The following is a 22,041-nucleotide window of genomic DNA, read 5'->3' as shown; positions in this document are numbered from 1 at the left end:
GCTCAGATACTGTGATGACTTGCTCCAGATCAGTTACGTAGATAATTACTGTAACCACCGTATAAGTCAGGTAGGTAGATTCCCCAGCGTCCCAGACAGTAATCCTTCTGGGTGTGGTGGGAGTTGGTGTTCCACTCTTCAGAAGTAGCCATATTTGCTGAAGGATCCTGTGTATCAGAGCCCATCAGTCACTGTCAGGCCTTTAAGACCTTCTGTTCAGTGTACATTTGATTCTCACCAATGCCTTTCCTCTAAGGCTTGAGCTAAAAATGGGGCATCTCTAAACTAGAGAAACTTATCTTATGTTTTGAGAGTTCAGAAGGGTAGAACCTGCCACTCAGCAAGGAGTTCCAAGTGCCTCCCCAGCACTGCCGGTGCAGCTGGCCCCTCGATACAGAGACGGTCCTGATACATTATCTCCAGCGGGGAAGATTTCTCTCTTGCCCCGAGTCGCCCTGCTCAGTCTAACACTGCAGCGCCACCATCCCCACCCGGCGTTTATGTTTGGAGGTGCTAGTCAGTCATGATGAGCCCTGGCAAGAGATGTGTAAACGCATCTCCTTTTAGTGCCCCACCCAGTGAAAACCTGCTGTGCTGGCTATGTAACTTTCACGCCTTCCGCAGCCTTGAGTCACCCTTAGATACTGAGCCAAATGTGAACGAAGGGCTCCAACGGGGCATCGTTCCCGGCTGTGTTAGGTGATTCTAGAGTCAGAGATTGAGGCCGGAAGAGACCATTCTGACCATCTGCATAACGCAGGCCACGGAATTCACCTGGTGAACCCTGCGTCAAGCCCATTAACTTCTGGCTCAGCAAAAGCATCGTGCCGGGGCCTCCTTGATGCCACTAGCTGAGGAGGAATGGTGAAGGGCTGCTGTTAGTTTTCTTCCCCCCAGTTAGAGAACCGGTCAGTCTGGCAGCTGTGGTGCAGCTTACCAATGTCGCATGGAATGACAGAGCTACAGCCCCCGATTTTTAAAACGAAAACCATTCCCACAGACACGCAACGTGGGGCAAGGGAGCTCCAGGGCATTGCTTGGCCATGCAAGCCATTAAATCAAGGACCTTTCAGTAATGCTATGCTACGATCCCGACTAACCTTATTCATGTGCTAAATAGGCAAAGGCCCTCAAAGTGAAACTCCAATGCAAGAGTGTAAATTGAATGACTAATCAGTGCAGTAAGAAATAAAAGACTAATTTTTAGTGTCTGGGATGTAATTAAACAATCAGCCAGAGGCCATTCTGAGAGTCAGACGGAGACTGGGACGCGGGAAGTGGTGTCTGCACGCGGAGTCTTTTCTGTCCTCAGACGGAGGGTAACACTTTCAAAAGCACCAAAGTTCTATTTTCAAAAGTGACGTAGGTACTTAAGAGCCTACAGGCCAGATTTCTAAAGGATGTAGATGCCTAAAGATGCAGATGTGTGCCTGGGTGCTTTTGGAAATCTCCCTCGGTTGCCTATCCGCATGTTCAGGCACCTAAACGCCATTAAAAACCTGGCCCCATGCACCTCCACCACTCTTGAAAATGGGACTTCAGAGCCGCTTAGCCAGGACTTTTTGCACAAAAATGTCAGGAAAATTCTGTCTTTGCTGAGAGTCCAGCACCATTTGCTGGTCTGGGGTAGGGAAAACAGGAGTTATTGCTAGTGGTAAAAGCCAGAGTCAGGATCTGGGAGTTCAAGGGTTCTGTTCCCAACTTGGTCCCTTACACCTACTGTGCCTCCACTTACAAATTTGTTAAATGGGTATAATATGTCATGGTAGTGATTCAGTTGTTTAACAGCTTGGGATCCTTGGCTCAGGTATTACATACGTGCAACTGGTGTGTTCTGCTCTGTAAAGTGGTGAAGCCACTCGGGCCGCTTCCCCAGAACACAGGTAGATCTCCCATGGGCTCCACACAAGGCACAGAGGGACGTGTACTTGACAAGACCCAAACCCTGCGTGCTAGGGACACGGACTGATGCCGGAGATGGGCTGTGGGAGGAGTTACGAAGTTGATTCTCACACCGGGCTGGAATAACAGAGGGTGTTGCCAGGCCAAGTTTCTCCTAAGCGAACAGCCAGCTCTTCCCTGACACATGGCGGCTTTGCGATGAGAGAGGTTGAGCCCATAAACATAACGTCACCTGCAACCTAGTCTGTGCTTCTACCCAGAAAACCCAGTGCTCTCCTGCTGAGTCACTTGGCGTTAGATTTGCCCCCAAGAGCTCAGTCTAGGTAGACAGGCTAGACAAACAGGATGGGAGGGGAAACAAGCAGAGGTGACTTGCTCAAGGTGGGAGGCTGAGCAAGGACTGGGACCCAGGTCTCCCGATTCCCAGCCATCACGACTGTTTCTCCTTGGCCGCGCAGCACCATGAGCTTTTCTCTCCGAGGGGCTCGGGGACGGGGGCAAAGGGAGCAGGTTTGTTTTGAAGGATTCGCTGTAATTCATGTCCATGGGAATTCATTGTGTCTTTCTTTCACTCCCCCAGGGAGAATTCAAACAGACCTCGTCCTTCCTGGTGTGACATTGGCCCTGGATTGGCTCCCCCTCTCCTGCCGACGTCCTGCCCCTTGCCCCATGAACTGCTGTAAATGTTCCGTGTGAATTACTGTAACTCACTGCGATTTTAACTATTTTTTTTTTAAAGTTTCACCTAGTGCCTTTTTAGTCCTGTTCTAGACTCTCCTTGTCCCCTAGAGTCGTGGGGCTGGAGTCTTGCCCGCTGCGCTACAGGTGACTTTGCATAAACCAATCTTAATTTCCTAAGAGCGACAGGCGACAAACCCGGCTGCTGAACACAGCCAGCAGAGGGGCCCCCCTGCCACTTGCTGGCGTTGCAGATTGCTCACCCTGCTTTGGGGATGTCCGCTAGCACCGGGCTTCCCCAAGGAGGGTGAAATTCAGCCCGTGCGACAGGCCAGCGTAAGGCCTTGCAGCGCTGTAGTGCCACTTACGCCTATCGGAGGGCTTGATGCTGCCAGAAGTGGCAGGCTGGGGAGCCCTGGTTATGCTAGAGCACTGAACGTAGGGCACACAAGTATATTTTTGTGACTGTAGAAGATTGTTGCGTGGTGTCCCCATCCCTGCCCCCACCGTCACTGCTGTACGAGTGTGTCAGGATGTCCTCTTTGTGGTGTCGGAACAGGTTGAATTCTACATCTCCCTGGAGCAGGAGGTGATTGGTGAGAAGGGATTAGGGGCATAGCAATGAGATCTAAGGGGACTTGCTCACCTCTCCCTTGGCCTGTGGTTTGGTTGTGAGGCAGCAGAGAGAAAATCCAGTCCAGGAGAAATCAAGAACTTCTGCCCACCGATTTACGGCCCTGCTTGAGCTCTGTTTCAGCCCAGTTTGACAGAGCCAGGAGAGCCTTCCAGAACAGCTTGGTTCAGTCTGGCGTTTTGGGGCCAAACCTTGATTGAAACCAGGTTGGCTGGCACGGCGTGGAGATGGAGTTCACACCCTGCCATGGGCCATATCCGAAAGGTGCAGGGGGCCGCGGTGAGACCTAGCGATGCTCTGCAGGTTCTTGCTGTTCAGAGTTGTGGGGTGGAGTTGGCTTTCTCGAGGGCGAAGTTCTGGGCCCTTCCTCAAGGCAGGCGTTTGTAAAGGCTTGGCGTTGAGTCGCCTTGTGCTGCTTCACCCTGCACTCCCCACAGCGACGCCAGTGCACCCAACTCTGGCTGGTGTGGCCAAGTGGCTGCTCGTGCTTGGGAAGGAAGATGCAATCAGCTTTCACACTGTTAGTTCTTGGGTAGCGCTTTGCGTGGAAGATGCTCTACGGGGCCAACAGCTGTTTGACTGGCGATTGGGTGAGACGGCTAAAGGGGTGTAGGTGCCTTGTTATTCCCACTTCCAGTAAGACCCTGCAGTGTGAAGGGGCCTTAGTGCAAATGAGACTCAGACCTGTAGGACTGAATGGGAAGAAGGTGAGTGGCTAGATCCCTGGGCACTCAGGCTTTAAATGCCTGTTGTAGGTGCCTCCTGAGCACTGAGCTAGGCAGATACCTACAGATCCTACGTCAGGGTAACAGATGTCCTGACAATATCGGGATTGTCCCGGTATTAGGGGCTTTGTCTTATATACGCAACTACATCCCCCGCCGTCCGTCAATCTCCCCCCTCCCTCCCCGGGGAAAAAAGTGTCCCAATTTTTCCAGTATCTGGTCACCCCAACCTCAGTCTGAATGGCAGGCGTTTCGAACCGCCACACATCTGGATCCATTGAGAAATAGGTGTAGGGAACGAGCCTGTTGCAGCCACAGAGCTGCCGTCTGGAGGGAGGAGGAAAGGGGCCACTGCCAGGCTGCGGTAGATGGTGCCTCGTCCGTGGAATCTGTATTGTTCTCTCCCGGGGCTCCAAAGCAGAGTGGATCGGTTACCAGGAATAATGGAGGCTGGAATCAAATCCTTCACTTTGTTGGGTCACAGCGTAACCACCATGGCAAGAGCTCTCCAGGAGCCCAGACTCCTCTCCAACAGCTGGACAGATTTAAGTGTGCGGCTGTTTTTTATTACCGTTCAGCAAGAGAAACCTTACCAGACCTTAACTTGAAAGCCTGAGACATGTAATAGTCACTTTTTAAATCGCTTTAAAATACTTTTGTAATTTTATCTATTTGTAACTGGAAATAAACCCTTTGGTTTGAGTTCAGTCTCCCCGAACATTTGGAAGGAGGAAGGTGGGGCTGGCTTGCTCGGATGTGGAGTGGACTGCAGCTCTCCTGCCCTCTGCTGGTCAGTGGTGGAACTGGAGGGACTGCACAGTAGTTCTATGCATCTAATACAGTGGTGATCCTTAGACCTCAGTGGTTCAGGAGCCAAATTAGCAATCAATAGTACTCTTCATATTTAAACAGTATGACCGGGGAAATATTTAGTTTTCATATATTATTCTCCCAGCAAAATGACTGACCAAGTATTATTATTTTTATCAACTACAAATGGTGGTTAACATAGTAAAAGCATCCCGATTGGTTGTTAATTCATCACACGGCGTTTTAATTTCATGTGCTGCAAAGAGCTGCAGGAGATGCATTAAAGAGCCACTCGTGAACCTCAGTCTGAGTATCACTGATCTAACAGCTGTGTTGGCATCTGAACTGGGAGCACATTTTGGGGGTTGGCGGGGGGGGCACCATTACTCTTGATGGATTCAGGTTGAATTCAACAAATAGTTTTGGCTGGAAAAAGTTTTTTTTTTTTATTTTTTTTTATTTTTATTTTTATTTTTTTTAAAGAATTGGATTTGGTTTGACTCCAACCTGATTCTTCTCCAGAATATTTGGTTCAACCCCCAAATAAAAACATCTATTTGCTGAAGTGTGGTTAGGAACACTCTCCCCACCCCTCTGTTCACACAGGTGCTAATGGAAGCCTGGCGGGGGAGAATTTGAGGTCTCTGGCTGGGACTGTTCTGGCAGCCTCCAGGCCATGTCTACACTAGCACTTATGTGAAAAAACACCCCCCTGAGTGACAGAAGTTTTGCCGGCATAAGCACTCATGTGCCCAGCGCTCTGTCGCGCTCTCCTGCTGACAGAGCTACCGCTGCGCATTGGGCTGGTTTTATGATGTCCACAGGAGAGCTCTCTCCTGTCAGCATAACGGGCAACATGAGCGATCTTACAGAAGCACAGTTGTATTGGTACAGCTGTGCCGCTGTGAGCTTGTAAGTGTAGACGTGGCCTTAGTAGCTGGTGAACTCCAGCATGTTCCCTCACATTTTTTACATCCATGTACGGAATGAATGTGTGTGCACCAATACGGAGGGGATGTGGGGCGGGGGTGGGGCCGAGGGGTTTGGAGTGTGGGAGGGGGCTCAGGGCCAGGGCCGCGAGGGGGGGGGGGTAAGTGAGGCAATTTGCCCCGGACCCCGCAAGCCCTAGCCGAGAATCCCTTTCCTCACCCGGCGGCGGTCCGGGTCGTCAGTGGCATTTCGGCGGTGGGGGGCCCCCTTCAGTGCTGCCGAAGACACGGAGCGACTGAAGGGCCCCCCTGCCGCCGAAATGCCGCCGCCACCACAGACTCGTACTCACCGGGTGGCGCTCCAAGCTCCCCCGCTTTGCCCCAGGCTCCCTGAATCCTCTGGGTGGCCCTGCTCAGGGCTGGGGCAGAGGATTAGAGTATGGGGGGGGGGAAGGGGCCTGGGGGGGGGGTTATGGGGGCTTCGGAGCACAGGAGGGGGGGTGGGCTCTGTCTGGGGGTGAGGGCTTTGGGGTGGGGCTGGGGATGAGGAGTTTGGGGTGTGGGAGGAGACTCGGGGCTAGAGCAGAGGGTTGGGGTGTGGGGGGATGAGGGGTTTGGGGTGCACAATGGGGCCCTGTTCTCTGCTGGCCCTTAGGCACTACCCTCACACACAGCTCTGTGCTGGAGACCTTGGCTTGACTTGGGGCTGTGTCACCTTCCCACTGCCGTAGGCGCTTGAATCAGAGCAAGTCGGCTCCACTTCGATCCACGTGAGGCTGCAGTGAAGCTGGGGGGTTGGGGGATCCCTGTGCAGGAGCTGAGAGGGTAAGGCCCACATCCCCGTTGTGCCGTTCTGGTCAGGCAACCCAGAACCACAAGCCATGGTCTTACCCTTCTGCCTTAGCAAGAGTGAGCTTTGCCGGAGATTACTGTGTGTCAGCTCCCTGCTCCGCCAGGCTGTCCGGCTCACCAGCAAATGCCTCGAGACTCTGCCAACCTTTTCCTTGCCTTGCGGGTGACATTCAGTGACCTGCAGTTCCCCGGAGACGTCTCTGCATCCAGTCCCTCTCCCGGGACGCTCCCAGAAACTAAGTTCACTGCCCCCAAAGAGACGGGGCATGAGCCTGGTAGGCCAGCTGAGGGCTCACTTCATGCTTCAATAGAGCAGATCAGAAATGGTTATAGGAAAACTCAGAAGTTTAACAAAGAACGGAGATTTGAGGGAAAGAGACAGCTGGTTACAAACAAAGCTCACTGTCTACTACTTAAAACTTAATTTTAGCAAGTTTTCATCTTTGCCTAAGCAGTTTTCTCACTTAGCTTCTGCCTTTCCGGCTAAGAGGAAAAGGATCCGCCGTTCACAGGCTCGGAAGTGCCATCCTTCTGTCCTCCGAGTGCTGGATAACCAAGATGGCTTTCTGCCTCCTATAGATTTTCCAGTCTCTTGTCTTTGTCTCAAGAGCCAGGAAGCCTTTAGGGGAGGGGGCACAAACTCAGACATGTAGAGAGCTCACTAAGTAGTTTTCTCTGCTGCTTGATGGCTTTGTTTATCTTATATGTAAATGTCCTTTCATTGGGCTCTGCCTGTCATCAAGCCGTTCATAGAGGGGAACCCCTATTCCTTGGTCTGGGGCAGCCTTGCGCTAGGCACTGCCTCCCAAACACAGCGTAAGAACATATTCTTTATATCCACACTGTGCATGCATCACATCATGATTTTCAGGACCAGCCTGTCACCTGTTTATGGATGATACATGCCAGGACATCTTTTAGATACGTATTGGGGATAGTGACTGTCAGGCCTAGGGTGAATTACTGGAGAGTGGGCCCTTTGCCAGTGGGCACCGAGGGTCAGACTGGTGGAGAGCATCAGGCCCCTAGAGGGGATTGCAGTCAGGATCTTCTCTTGTGGACTCATTTTCCCTTTGGAAAGTCTCTAATAAAATGCCTCATTCCTGGTCTGCTCTGAGGAACAGTCCCAGACATGCAGAGCCAGTGGGGATGGGCACCCCAGCCCAGAGCAACTGCTTAGCCCCATCCTGCATGGGACATTTTTCCACAGCCATCACTGAGCCCCTGGATGCAAATGAGCAATGAACGCAGTGGATCACCACATGGCCGCTGACATCACATAAGAATGCTCAGCCAGCCAATCAGCATGTGGCTACAAGATGTGATCACGTTTCCATGGCAGTCATGGATGGTGCTGAAGACACACCTGGGGAAAAGATGCTGGGGGACCCTGGGGCAGAGCCAGGAACAGAGGCCAGCCCGGCGTGAATGGGAGTAACCTGCTCTGAGGTGCAGGCAGAAGCTGGCTCCCTGGTGTATTAAACAACCCCAGCCTGAACCATCTCTGCACCCAGAGCTTCCTGGGGAGGGAAGGTGGGTGAGGGAACTGAGGGGCTAGGAGTGAGGACACTTGGGTTCTATATACAGCTCTGGGAGGGGACTGGGGGTCTAGTGGTTAGATCACAGGGCTCTGGGATGCTGGACTCCTGGGTCTATACTGAGCTCTGGGAGGGGAGTGGGGTCTAGTGATTAGCATGGCTGAACTCTTGCCTTCAGCACTGTAACTGTCAGAGTAAGAAATCGTCCCTCAGAATCGGCTTTCATATTTCAGCCCCCTGGGAGTCAGGGAGTCACCAACTTTTTCCTTGATGATCCTGCCCGGTTCTGTGGAGCTGGTCTTGGTGAAAGGTTCCTAATTGCTCATTACCTCACACGTAGGAGGCCCTGCCAAATTCACGGTCAGAGGATTTTAAAAATCAAGTTTCACAGTTTCAGATATTTACACCTGAAATTTCATGGTGGTGTAACCATGGGGGTCCTGACCCCAAAAGGAGGTTGTGGGGGGGGGGGGGTTTGCAAGGCTACAGAAGGATGGCTTGGTGAAGTATTGCCCCCTTACTTCTGTGCTGCTGCTGGTGGGGCAATGTCTTCAGAGTTGGGTGCCTTGTCAGCAGTCACTGCTCTCCAGCCACCCAGCTCTGAAGGCAGTGTAGATGTAAAGGTGGCAATACTGTGACCCCTCTACAATAGCCTTGCATCCCCCCTCCCCACAATGCCCTTTTGGGTCGGAACCTCCAGTTGGAGGTCTCCCCTGTGACATCTGTATAGTATAGGGTACAAGGACACAAAAGACCAGATTTCAGAACGGGGGAGAGCAGATGTCATGGTTAATGACGCATTTTTCATGGCCATGAATTTGATAGGGCCCTACTCCTATTATCTCCCACCCTTCAGCTCCACTTCTGCTCTTGGGTCAAGCCCATATTCTCCCTCCCAGCCAGCCCACACTGGTGTCTAATGCTTTGGGAAGCCAGAGGGGCGGGAGCTGCCATACACCAGGCCAGAGAAGATGAAGGCTGGGATGGGGCTGGGTCTCCGGGAAGAGCTTCCCAGAGACAAACACCTAGATGAGGGTTTCAGCGGTTCAGCATTCCCAGGAACTCAGACAAGAACTGGCCTTTCCCTCTGTAAGGCAGGGGCTGCAGCAGCTTGCCGGAGCCAACATGGCCTCACAGAGCAGTGAGGACATCATCAAGCTGTCGAGGGAGGAGCTGGAGGCCCTGAAAGCTGCCTTTGAGGAGGGGAACCTCGCTGGAGTGGCTTCCAGGCTGCAGGAGATGCTGGAGTCGCTGGAGAGCGTCCAGCTGGATGTCGGCATCACGGGCGAGACCGGCTCCGGGAAGTCGTCCTTTGTCAATGCACTCCGGGGCCTGGGTGATGAGGATGCAGGTGCCGCCCGCACCGGTGTGGTGGAGACCACCAGGGAGCCGACTCCATACCAGCATCCCCGGTACCCCAACGTGACCATCTGGGACCTGCCGGGGATCGGCACACCCGATTTCCACCCCGATACCTACCTGGAGCAGGTTGGCTTCTCGCGCTACGACATCTTCTTCATCATCGCCTCGCAGCGCTTTACTGCCAACCATGCTGCTCTGGCCCGCCACATCCAGGCCATGGACAAGAGTTTCTACTTCGTCCGCTCCAAGGTGGACATGGACCTGGATTCCTCCCTCAGGCGCCGGCCATCCAGCTACAGCGAGGTGGGGGTGCTGCAGGAGATCCGGCAGAACTGCCTGGAGGGTCTGCGGGCCCAAGGCATCCGCTCGCCCCAGGTCTTCCTCCTCTCGGCTTTTGATCTCAGCAAGTACGACTTTCACCTCCTGGGGGAGACGCTGGAGAGGGAGCTGAGCCACCACAAGCGGCACGCCTTCCTGATGGCCCTGCCCAACATCTCCCTGCACATCCTGGAGAAGAAAAAGGCAGCAATGTTGGAGCACATGTGGTTGGTCTCCATCGTGGCCTGCGGTGTCCACGCCGTGTCCATCCCAGGGCTCCTGATCTCCTGCGATGTGGACGTACTGGCCAGGACCCTGCAAGGTTACTGCAAGGGCTTCGGCCTGGACGATGACTCTCTGGAGAAGCTGGCGGCACAAATGGGGCAGCCGGTGGAGCAGATGAAGGCCGTGATCGAGTCACCGTTGGCCAAGGAGATCTCCAACATCCTGGTGGTGCAGCTGTTGATACAGGCAGGCAACGAGGCACCTAAGCTAGCCAATGAGGTGCTGAGCTCTGTCCCGCTCCTGGGTTCGCTTGCATCTGGAGCATTGTCTTTTGCCACCACGTACAAGATGCTGAGGAGCTTTGTGAATGCGGTGGCTGCTGATGCCCAGAAGGTGCTTATTAAAGCCTTCAACTTGGATGCTAAGAAGTGAGCCAGAAAGGAGGAGAGAGAGAGGTTGAAACACCTTCTGTGAGGCAAGGGACCAAAATCCAGTGCCAGGTGCAGACAGGACTCCAGCATCCCCTGGAAATCCCTCGAGCTTCCTACCTGATGTCAGAATTTCATTCCGGAGCTGGATATAAAATCCATGATTGAATTTCTAAAGTTTCTGCTGCATTTGTTACTTTGCTATTTAAATGTCAAATATCAGAGCTGGTTCTGTTGTCACTGACGCTGGTGCAAATCAAGGGTGAGTGTGTTGTATACCAGGAGTAACTCTGTTGTAAATACTTCACTGTAAACCAAAAGTAAGTCTATCTTAAATATGTCATCATAACCTGTGGGTAATTCCATTATAAATACTTCATTGTAAACTGGTCATAACTCTGTTGTAAATACACCACTGTAAACCAGGAGTGTAACAGATGTCAATACTCTGTTGTAAACCAAGGGTAAATCTACTTTATACCAGGAGTAATGCTGGTGTGAACCAGGAGTAACTCTCGTACATATATTGTTATAACCTGGGGTAACCCCATTATAACTAAATGGTTTATTGTAAACTGGATGTGATTTTACAGTAAATACTCCATTGTAAATGGGGTGTAAGTAACTCTGTTGCAAACCAGAAGCTGTAAATATTCTGGGCCAGAACCTCAGCTGGGGCAAATTGGGGGAAAGCTCCACATAAGTCACTGGGCTGTGTGGCCTAGTGGATTGAAGACTAAGAGTTTTATTCCCAGCTCTGCTGCTGCATGACCATGGGCAAATCACTTCCCCTCCAGGTACCTCAGTTTCCCCACCTGTAGAATGGGAATAATGATGCTGACCTCCTTTGTAAAGAATTTGAGATCTACTGATGTAAGAGCTAGTGATTACTAGTGTAGAAAATAAGAAGTGAGGATCTGGCCAGGCATTGTAAACCAGGAGTAACCTCTCTGAAATGGCAATAAAGCCAGAGTACAGTATGTCAGAATCAAGCCAGTCATTTCTAATTGGGGGTGGGTGGGAGGTGAAAATGAAGTAAAGTTCTGTGACCCCACAATTAATTTAGCAAAACTTAAATATGTCCTTAGCTTTCATATCGCTGTAATGAACAGTATGGAAGCCGAGTCCAGGCTACAGTGTAGAGGCAGGAGTGCGGTCTGAGGTTAGGGTAGGTAGACTGACAATCAGGACTCTAGGGTGCTAATCTCTGCCCTAAGAGGCAGTGGGGGTAGGTGGTTAGTGCAGGAAAGTGGGATTCAGGATCCCTGGGTTCGCTTCCTTCCCCACTTTACCACTTCCTCACGTAGGAGAGTCACTCCAACTCTTTGTGCCCTGTTTAACCCTTTAGGAGAAATGGGGATAATTTTCATATTTACCCAGCTCTCTAATGTGTTTTAGATCAGCGGAGGAATGACCTTCAGTCTTGTTAATATGTAGCATGTGATGAAAGTTCCCTTGGTTAGTTCCTGACTAGGGCTTTGGGCTAGCCACCCTCGGAGGATCTGTCCGAGTTTAACCCCAGACATTCACTTGGGATCAGAGTTAGTCGAGAAATGGACTTTCCCTCCTGTGGGAAATTCTGAGATTTTGAAATTTGAAGCAGAATGAAAAGCCAAAATCTTGGGGATTTTTTCTTGAACAGAAACATTCCAAAATGTTTTGTTTCAGCCTTGTAGAAACATTTTGTTTGTATGAGGTTGACAAATTTTATTATATCAACTTTTGTTAGAAGTTAGAATAATAGAATATTAGGGTTGGAAGTGACCTCAGGAGGTCATCTAGTTCAATCCCCTGCTCAAAGCAGGACCAATCCCCAACTAAATCATCCCAGCCAGGGCTTTGTCAAGCCAGGCCTTAAAAACCTCTAAGGAAGGAGATTCCACCACCTCCCTAGGTAACCCATTCCAGTGCTTCACCACCCTCCTAGTGAAATAGTGTTTCCTAATATCCTACCTAGACCTCCCCCACTGCAACTTGAGACCATTGCTCCTTGTTCTGTCATCTGCCACCACTGAGAACAGTCGAGCTCCATCTTCTTTGGAACCCCCTTCAGGTAGTTGAAGGCTGCTATCAAATCCCCCCTCATTCTTCTCTTCTGCAGACTAAATAACCCCAGTTCCCTCAGCTTCTCCCCGTAAGCTGTGTGCCCCAGCCCCCTAATAATTTCCGTTGCCCTCCGCTGGACTCTCTCCAATTTGTGCACATCCCTTCTGTAGTGGGGGGACCAAAACTGGACGCAATACTCCAGGTGTGGCCTCATCAGTGCCGAATAGAGGGGAATAATCACTTCCCTCGATCTGCTGGCAATGCTCCTACTAATGCAGCCCAATATGCCGTTAGCCTTCTTGGCAACAAGGGCACACTGACTATAATAATAACTATAAAAGCCAACTTTTTATTACTAAATTAGATGCTATAGTATAGTCGAACAAAATTCAAAATGAAACGTTTGGCCCTGATCACAATGAAACGTTTTGATAACTTCCTGTAGAAAATGGGGATGAAATCACTATGGCCCTGTGAAACGTTTTGATTTTGTCAAATCGGCATTTTCTAAAAAAACAGCCTTCACTATGGCTCATAGAATCATAGAACTGGAAGGGACCTCGAGAGGTCATCTAGTCCAGCCCCTGCACTCATGGCAGGACTAAGTATTATCTAGACCATCCCTGGCAGGTGTTTGTCTAACCTGCTCTTAAAAATCGCCAATGCTGGAGATTCCACACTCTCCCTAGGCAATTCGTTCCAGTGCTTAGCCACCCTGACAGGAAGTTTTTCCTAATGTCCAACCTAAACCTCCCTTGCTGCATTTTAAGCCTGTTACTTCTTGTCCTAGCCTCAGAGATTAAGAAATACAATTTCCCCCCCTCCTCCTTGTAACAACCTTTTATGTACTTGAAAACATTATGTCCCCTCAGTCTTCTCTTCTCCAGACTAAACAAACCCAATTTTTTTCAATCTTCCCTCATAAGTCATCTGCTTGCCATGGAAGGTGCTACAGGGCAGGGACTAGTTTTTGTTCTGTGTTTGTACAGCTCCTTGCATAGTGGGATCCTGCTCCATGACTGAAGCTCCTAGGCACTAGCATAATACAAATCATTAATAATGGTGATGGGGCGCAGTGCAAACGCCTTACATTGTGTAAGCCTACCAGAGGCTGGGCCAGGTCAATCAGGGTTGTCCTGTCTACACACATTCCCAAAGCATGTACTCAACAAAACTGTTAGCCATGAATTTTCTCCTGTGAAAACTCTGCAGACTCAGTTTGTCAACTCCCCTTCATTTGCTTTCTCAACAATTACAGAGAAGGTTATTGTCACACTTCAGGGCAACTGCACCTACATTTCCCCACCATGGTCCCTCAAGGGCACCTGCTCTAGTCTCCCAGCTCCTCAGCCACCACCTCTCTTGGGCAGAGACTAGCATCTCTCTCCTTCCTGACCGGGGTATTTCCAGGCTGCTCTGTTCCCTGCCTACACTGTGATATCCCCAGCACGCCAGACTATCTAACCAGGCCAGCATCTGTGCTTTGTTTTCTCTCCGAGGGCTATGAACAGCTGTAATTGCCAGCAGTCACACGTTACCAGCTAGCTCCTTATAAGCAAGTACATTTATTGGTAAGGTGAAAGCATTACAGAGAGAGACATATCAAACCAACACAAGTTCCTATATGCATGTGTCAGCTGTTCTGTGTACACCCCTTTTCTGTGCCCAACTTTCCTCTATTCAACTTGAATGGACTCAGCCCATCACTTTAACATGAAATGAACCAATCAGCCCTTAGGCTCCAGGGCCTGCCGCCTTTCTGTATCCCCCTATCAGTTCCCTGGAGTCAGCTTGACCTGGAGCGGTTTCCTCTTCATCATTGCAGACCTTTCGGCCTCTCTGTTCTTTCATAGCTGGGCTTGTTTTCCTTATGGGGCCCAGCTGTGGGTTTCTTGTCTCCATGAGTGGCAATTCTGGCAGTGGTACTGGGGTGAGGTTCAGCCTGGTTGCCTGGGAGCAAGGAAGGCTCTCTCCTCTCTTCTGCCTGTGTCCTGCCCAGGGGTTGTAAACCTTAGGACAGCGTGCAGAAAGCTTTCCAGTCACCTGTCAGGCTTATGGGACATCAGTCGGCCAAAGTCCCTCCAGCCCTTCTTTGACAGAAGGTCTCGTCCGTTTGCTGGATCAGAAAGAAGGTCCTGAGCCAGTTGAAACTCAGACTGTTTATCCTCCAGTCCTTTCTTTGTCTGTTGGTCTCTGGAGAATCCAGTTTGAACTAGTATCTGGAGCCTTCCCACGTGGTGGTACCTCTCTGGAGGTGTTACAATCTGAATGAATTTGCCTAATCACCCCCTGTAATGGGGGTTCACTCACCACTCTGGCGCCTCCTGATGGTTGTCTTAGGAATTAGCTCTGCATGTTAGGGTGCCCTCTTCAGGTGGTGCCTCGCTGGCTCACTCCTGCTCTAGGACCCATGTCTCTCCTAGGACCGCGGTGTCATCTTCAGCGACACAGCCCTCCAGCCGTGCCCCACACTGTGCTCCCCCCTTCTGGGGGACCTGCAGTCTGCTGTTCAGTCACTTCCCTTAGTAGTGACTGCAGTAACTTGTCTGGCCACTTCCTGGTGGCCCCAGTATCCTCTTTACCCTTACCTCAGGGCCTCAGCCTGCAAACCCCAGCAACCACCCAGGAGCTGTCTGTCACTCGCCCAGTCCCTGCTAGCAGCACTGCTCTGTCCAGGGTGCTGGCAATTCTTTCAGCCCTCCAGAGACACATTTCAGAGTAGCAGCCGTGTTAGTCTGTATCCGCAAAAAGAACAGGAGTACTTGTGGCACCTTAGAGACTAACAAATTTATTAGAGCATAAGCTTTCGTGGGCTACTTACAGTCCTTCCTCCCTGGGCTCCCAGCAGAAAACTGCCTTCCTCTGCCCTGCAGCTCCCCTTTTATATGGGCCTGCTTAGCTCTGATTGGCTGGTCCCTTCAGCCCTTCTCTTATTGGCTGCCTCTTGCACAACCTCTCTAGGGCTTTATTAACCCCTTAGAGTTCAGTGTGGGGCAGGCACCCCATCACCCCCTGCTACTTTTCTTAGTTCCTGGGGGAGCTGGGGTCACCCTCCCCCACAGAATTACATGCAGTCTGTGGCCTGCAATGATACACAAAATAAGATCTCCCAAAGATAGTGCAGAAAATTGCCGTATCTGTCACAGTTAGAGCTAGAACTTTGTGAAAATCCTAATTTCACCTCCCATGGGAAATTCTGATCTTTCAACTGTTTGTCCTGAAAGATCAAAATATTGACATATTCCGGGAGAAATAAATGTTTTGACGTTCCCAGAACAAAATGATTCATCTCTGTTTGTTGAACTGAATCGCAGGGATTCAGTTGGAGTCAGTTCGATGGTGCCAGGGTACATTGTGGAAGTTGTAGTTTAGGGATTTTATTTTGACCCCATTCACCTGCATGGGCAGTAGATTAGGAACAGAGAGGTCCCTTAGTTGATTTTTGATGCCATTTTTTTTTTGGGTGGCAAGTATGAAAAAAGAAAAAGAAAACAAAACCAACATTTTTTGTGTGTGTCTTTTCCATCAAAAATAGAAAATTCCTGTGACAAATTTCAGACGAAATTGGCTTATTCGAATTCCCACAGAAATAACACTGGATTTTCATCTCTAGACTACTTTAGCCCAGGTGAGCACTAGGCCTGTAGACAGCCCAGATGCCACACACGACAGATTATTGCTGCAGATCCTAAGGGCTAAGGCAATGTTTCCCAAATTCAGTGTTGCCAGTTCTCACAATGTTAGCATATATTGGGAGGGTTAGCTCAGTGGTTTGAGCCTGATATTCTGTGAGCCTTGTGACCTTTTAGTCATTTTTCTTAAAGCCCCAGCTCCCTGAGTCAGCTCATTAGGTGAAAATAACAAGGAGTCCTTGTGGCACCTTATAGACTAACAATTTTATTTGAGCATAAGCTTTCATGGGCTAAAACCCACCTCATCAGCTGCATGGAGTGGAAAATACAGTAGGAAGATATATATAGCAGTACATGAAAAGATGGGAGTTGCCTTACCAAGTGCGGGGTTGAGACAAATCAGTTAAACTGGGCCATTATCAACAGGATGAAAAATCACTTTTGTAGTGGTAATCAGGGTGGCTTTCAAACAGTTACCAAGAAGGTGTGACTCTCAGCTCTTGTTAAATATATTCTTATAGAGCTGGCTGGAAACTGGAATCCCTATTCTGTAGGAAATCCTGAAAATTCTCACCACAAAAATTAATTCCAAAATGTAACCAAAACAATTGAAACTGTGAAATTTCCTGCGGAACGGCAATTCCGAAATTTTGTTCAGGAAAAAGTCAAAACGACCTTTTGTTCTGATTTGTTCGTATAGTTTCTGAAGCTCCCCAGACTGCCTGGCATAGGGTGACCAGACGTCCCGATTTTATCGGGACTGTCCTGATATTTGCTTGTTTGTCCAGCGTCCGGACTGATGTTCGGTGGGACGCTGGACAAAAAAGCAATTTTGCCCTCCTCTCCAGCGCTCGCGCCCCCCCCGACTCCGCCTCTCCTTCTCCCATTGGATCCCTCCCCAAATCCCTGCCCTGGCCCCGCCTCTTCCCCAAGCAAGCCGCCCGCATTCCTCCTCCCTCCCAGGCTTGCGCGCCGCTGATCAGCTGTATGGCGGTGGTGCAAGCGCTGGAGGGAGGCCACCAGACATGAGCGTGCGTGGGATGTGAGTGGGATGGAGGGAGGAGGAAAGGGGGATGGAAGGAGGAGATGTGGAGGGGGGATGGAGTGGGAGGAGGAGGGTCGGGCATTTTCCAAGAGCGTGGGAGGGGAAGGGAAAGTTGCCGTGGCTGCTGGGTGCTAGCTGGGCATGGCCCGGGCTGCGCACAGGCAGCAGCTGGGGCTGGCTCCGGCCCAGGTGGGCAGCGCGGCCCGGGGGTGTGGGCCGCCGGAGACACGCAGCGGAGAGGAACTGTGGGGGCGAGACTTGTCCCAGGCGGGGTGGCCGGTGGACAGGGGCGAGGAACTGGCCGAGGTCCCCCGAACCAATAAACTTCCCCGCCGCTGCCGGGGAGCCCCGCGCCTCTCCCGCTTGGCTGCACTCCAGCAGCTCGCCCCGCCAGGAAGGAGCTGCTGGAGTGCAGCTGAGCGGGAGAGGTGCGGGGCTCCCCGCCAGGGCGGGCTGGGCTGGGGAGCAGGAGGCTCCGCGGGGAGGGCAGCGCATGCGGCCGGGGCGCTGTGTGCAATCTGGCGGCATGGCCGGGGCCTGCTAATGCCCCCGGCCCCTGCGAAACTGCTTTTTTTTTTTTTTTTGCTCCGCCTCCCCGTGTCCCGATATTTCATCCCTGTGATCTGGTCAATACATAACCCTAGCCTGGCATCAAGACTGAGGGTTTAAACACAATTCGATCAGATAAAACTGTCAAACAAGTTTATTAACTACAAAGAGGTGGATTTTAAGTGAGTAGAAGTAATGAGCTAGCGGCCAGAGTAGTAGGGAGTCCGACCATACCTCTATTACTCTAGGGCAACCCGGCCAAAGTGGAGGGGGTACCGCAGCTATAGGGCACAAGGGCTGGCACCCCGAATGCACTGCTGCAAAATTATCCTGCCAAATAAGCCACACAGAGCAGATTAAACTGGGAAACTGAGCACAGGCTCATGCATCGGTCTGACCAATTCTCTCAACCTGGGGTAGCACAGGCCGAAAAATGGAAAATGACTAAAAGAATAGTCCAACTATGTGTTGCAAGTCACAACACAAGAACACTATCATCTGATCCGTTTTTATTAATTATTATTAATACTTACTTTGAAGTCACAAAATCAATAAAAACTGACATCATCAGGATATGCGAAACCTATCAGGGAATTGGACCAGAGGACCTCCTGAGGTCTCTTCCAACCCTAATATTCTGTGATTCTAAGAAGAACAAAAGATCTCATTGCACAATGGAAAAGCAGAGAGCAAGTATTCCTAGGAATATCATTCAACAATAGAGCAAGGACCGGAGGTGTTAGATTCATTGTCAGGAAAGAAAAAATTACAAGGATAAACAACGAGGAGTCCTTGTGGCACCTTAGAGACTCCTCGTTGTTTTTGCTAACACGGCTACCACTCTGAAACCAGTTACAAAGATAGTTACTTGTGACAGCATATCACCCCGGATAGCAGTTCTCATGCTTCAGATAAAACAAAGGAGAATGTTTAAAATTATTCAGGTGTATGCTCCCACGCAAAAAGCAGAAGATGAAGAAATGGAACATTTCTACGAAGAGCTGGAGGAGGCAATGCGGAAAAGAGCCACCTATACAATCATCCAAGGGGACTTCAATGCAATAGTAGATGGAAAGGAGAGCGAGAATGAAAAGTACGTTGGGAAATTCGGTAAAGGTATAAGAAATGATTGCGGAGCACATCTGGTTGCATTCTCAGAGGCAGACCATCTCCACATAATGAACACAATATTTCAAAAAGAACAACGTCGGCAGTGGACATAGAAAAGCCTGAATGGAGTCACACTGAATCAGGTTGATTATGTATTGATGGATGCTGAAGAATCTTCAATGATGTAGCAACAATAGGAGAACGAATCATTTGCACAGCCTCAGACCATGGTATGTTGCGCTCAAAACTGAGTTGACAATGCCTACGAAGACTGAGTCAAGAGAAGCCAGAAACCGAAGCGAAAGTGGCACTTTAATGAAGAGGCATTTGCACAGGAAGTGAATGAAACGGATCTTGAGTATAAGGTCAACAAGGACATTGATGAGGACTATGAAGAGTTTATCTTGCACATAATCTCAGCAGCTAAGAAGGCAAAGGCATTGAAAATGCTGGGATGCAAACAGAGGATCAGTGAGGAAACTGTGAATCTGATGGCAAGGTGGGCATGCATGAAATTAGAAGGAAAAATGGGTGAAGAATACAGAACACTGTGCAAAGAAATTTGTGTGAAGATCAAAGAAGACTACGAAGACTTTAGAAAGAAGAAATTGAGAGAGGGGGCTGAAAAGAAGGAGAGTCTGAAGAAGGTAAAAAGAGATGTTAGGCTGAAACAGATTATCCCGGCAGCGCTGAAAGACGAAAACAGTGAAAGGACATTGGAAAGGAGCAAGATGAACGAAATATGTACAAAATTCTACAATGATCTCTACTCCTCGCATGTCAATGTCCAGCATACACTGTCAAGGCAGCAGTTTATAGAAGAAGTTCCAGACATTATGTGGGAAGAAATCAAAGACGCAGTTCATAACATAAAGAGAGGGAAGAGCCTGGGAGTGGACGATATTTGGCTAGAGTATCTCACAACAGGGGAAGATACTTTCTTCAAAGCATTGGCGCAACGGTTCACTATCTACATCAATAGCAAGTGTGTTCCAGATGCATGGTTGAAATCGAAAACAATACTATTGATGAAGAAAGGCGATCTAGAAGAATTGAGCAATTACCATCTGATTACATTCCTCTCACAAGTGTATAAGGTCTTAACCCACGTCATACTCAGTCGGATTAAGAAGGATCTTGAAATGCACAAAAGCGGAGAACAAGCTGGTTTCCTCTCAGGGTATTCAGCAATTGATCACACCCACTCAATTCAGCAGCAATCGAAAAATGCAAGGAATACAAAGTACCATTGTGTATTGCATTTGTCAACTACAAAAAGGCATTTGACTCTGTGGAGATTAATGCTTTACTCAATGCGCTCAACGAAATTGGAATCGACCCAAGGTACATTGACCTGCTGGAAGAAATTAACTGCAATTACTCGACAGAGATAACATTATTCTATGCCCCCTGCATTATTACTATACGTAGAGGAGTCAGACAAGGCAACACAATTTCTCCAAATCTGTTTGCAACAGTACTGGGGTTGTTGTTCAAGAAATTGAACTGGGAAGAAGGAATCAGAATTGATGGAGAACAGTTAACGCATCTTCTCTTCACTGATGACTGTGTAATATTGGCAAAGGACACAGTAGAACTGGAGAACAAATTGCAGCAACTGCAAACATTTTCACATGATATCGGGTTGGAAGTGAACACGTCGAAGACAATGTGGATGCGGAATGAGCATTGTGTAGAAGGAATCATCACTGGAAACGGGAAAGTAATTGAGGAGATTGACAATATATTTACCTGGGTTAGCAGTTGAACAGAGACAACTCATTTGAAAGGGAATGCAGTAGGAGGAGAAAGGCGGGATGGGCAAATTTAAATAAAATAAAGACGTTTCTAATGGATGTTGAACTGCCCATGAAGAAAGGAAAGAATTGTTTAACTCCATTGTTCTGACAGCAATGGAAAACTGGTCAATGACGAAAGCGGAGGAAGAAAAATTCACTGTCACCCAGAGAGCAATAGAAAGGTGAATGTGATGTTTCACTCCATATGCTTATGATATGAATATGACATAACCGAGATGTACTTTATGCAAGCTGGTTCTTGTAAGAGATCATTGGAAAGGTTATAATTTATTGAATGTGATTATCCAATTTTATGCTTGTGTCATTTCTGTATCTGAAGTTAGGAATATTGACTCTGTATCTGTATTTCAACTATGCTACTTTGGGTGATGTCCACTGTTCAGGTATAACAATGGAAAAGCCAGACAGGGCAGATGGCCCATCAGTGAGGACAATGGACTGTGAAAAGGCTTGGCCTTTCTGCGGATGCTTCATAGTGCCACTGACTCATGGATGCTGTGATACTACAGAGTCAGGTGGTCTTGTCACCTGATACTAAACATTACCTGGGACTTCTTGTAACTTTCCACTGAAAGGGAAGGGTGAGTGTGTGTCAAGTTTGGGAAACAAAGGATTCCCGCCTTATGTAAATCCTATTTAAGGATGGGGAGGAAGGCAAATAGGACTCCTCCTCTCCATGGCCTGTCTGCCCAAGAACAAAGACTGCAAAAGCCACATGAAGGGAAGGCAAGGGGGGGAGTCCAGACTGAGACAGGGGTCCAGTCTGAAAAGGAATATAACTGGAACTCTGAACCACAGAAACTTTGCAACCTGCCTAAAATAACATTTAGGATGAGAATTTACATTTTGTAATCTGTTTCTTAAGTATATTGAGCTTAGCTTGCGCATTTTGCTTTATTTGGTCAGTAATCTGCTTTGTTCTGTCTGTTATCTCTTATATTCACTTAAAATTCATCTTTTGGAGTTAATAAACTAGGGTTACCATATGTCTGTTTTTTCCCGGACATGTCCGGCTTTTCGGCAATCAAACCCCCGTCCGGGGGGAATTGCCAAAAAGTCGAACATGTCCGGGAAAATGCCGGCTGGGCACTTCCCCTCCCGCAGCAGCTCTGCTCCTCCCCTGTTTAAGAGCCGAGCTGCCTGAGCGCTATGGGCTTCAGGCAGCCCCCTTGCCTCTGGACGCCAGCCGCCGGCCGGGCACTTCCCCTCCCAGGCTCCGGTGGCGCAGGGTCCGGAGGCATGGGGGCTGCTGAAGCCCAAGCGCTACCGGCTTCACGGTTTGCCGGGCAGCCTCCAGACCCTGCGCCCCCGGCTGGGCGCTTCCCCTCCCGGGCTCCAGCTGCGCTGGGAAAGCGCCGGCCGGGGGCACAGGGTCTGGGGGCTGCCCGGCAAACCGTGAAGCCGGTAGCGCTTGGGCTTCAGGCAGCCCCCTTGCCTC

At 49.7% G+C, this 22,041-nt stretch overlaps 3 protein-coding genes across 4 annotated transcripts in view; all 3 read left to right on the top strand.

Moving 5' to 3' along the window:
* Positions 1 to 4,641, top strand: part of LOC117869494 (junctional adhesion molecule A-like) — a 60,147-nt gene extending 55,506 nt beyond the window's left edge. For both annotated transcript variants that reach the window (XM_034756357.1, XM_034756356.1), the window contains exon 10: positions 2,483 to 4,641. In XM_034756357.1, coding sequence (XP_034612248.1) covers positions 2,483 to 2,518 — 36 coding nt within the window. In that variant the 3' untranslated portion in view covers positions 2,519 to 4,641. The remainder of the gene's footprint in view (positions 1 to 2,482) is intronic.
* Positions 4,642 to 9,090: 4,449 nt separating this feature from the next.
* LOC117869668 (interferon-inducible GTPase 5-like) lies at positions 9,091 to 11,042 on the top strand. The gene has a single exon (XM_034756702.1). The coding sequence runs from the start codon at positions 9,098 to 9,100 to the stop codon at positions 10,403 to 10,405; it is 1,308 nt and encodes a 435-aa protein (XP_034612593.1). The 5' UTR covers positions 9,091 to 9,097; the 3' UTR covers positions 10,406 to 11,042.
* Positions 11,043 to 18,599: 7,557 nt separating this feature from the next.
* ITLN1 (intelectin 1) overlaps positions 18,600 to 22,041 on the top strand; it is a 22,363-nt gene continuing 18,921 nt past the window's right edge. The window contains exon 1 of the mRNA XM_034756948.1: positions 18,600 to 18,783. Coding sequence (XP_034612839.1) covers positions 18,600 to 18,783 — 184 coding nt within the window. The remainder of the gene's footprint in view (positions 18,784 to 22,041) is intronic.

The sequence above is a fragment of the Trachemys scripta genome, chromosome 24 (assembly GCF_013100865.1).
Source record: "Trachemys scripta elegans isolate TJP31775 chromosome 24, CAS_Tse_1.0, whole genome shotgun sequence".
Classification (NCBI taxonomy): Eukaryota; Metazoa; Chordata; order Testudines; family Emydidae; genus Trachemys; species Trachemys scripta.
This window is presented reverse-complemented; position numbering and strand designations above follow the sequence as displayed.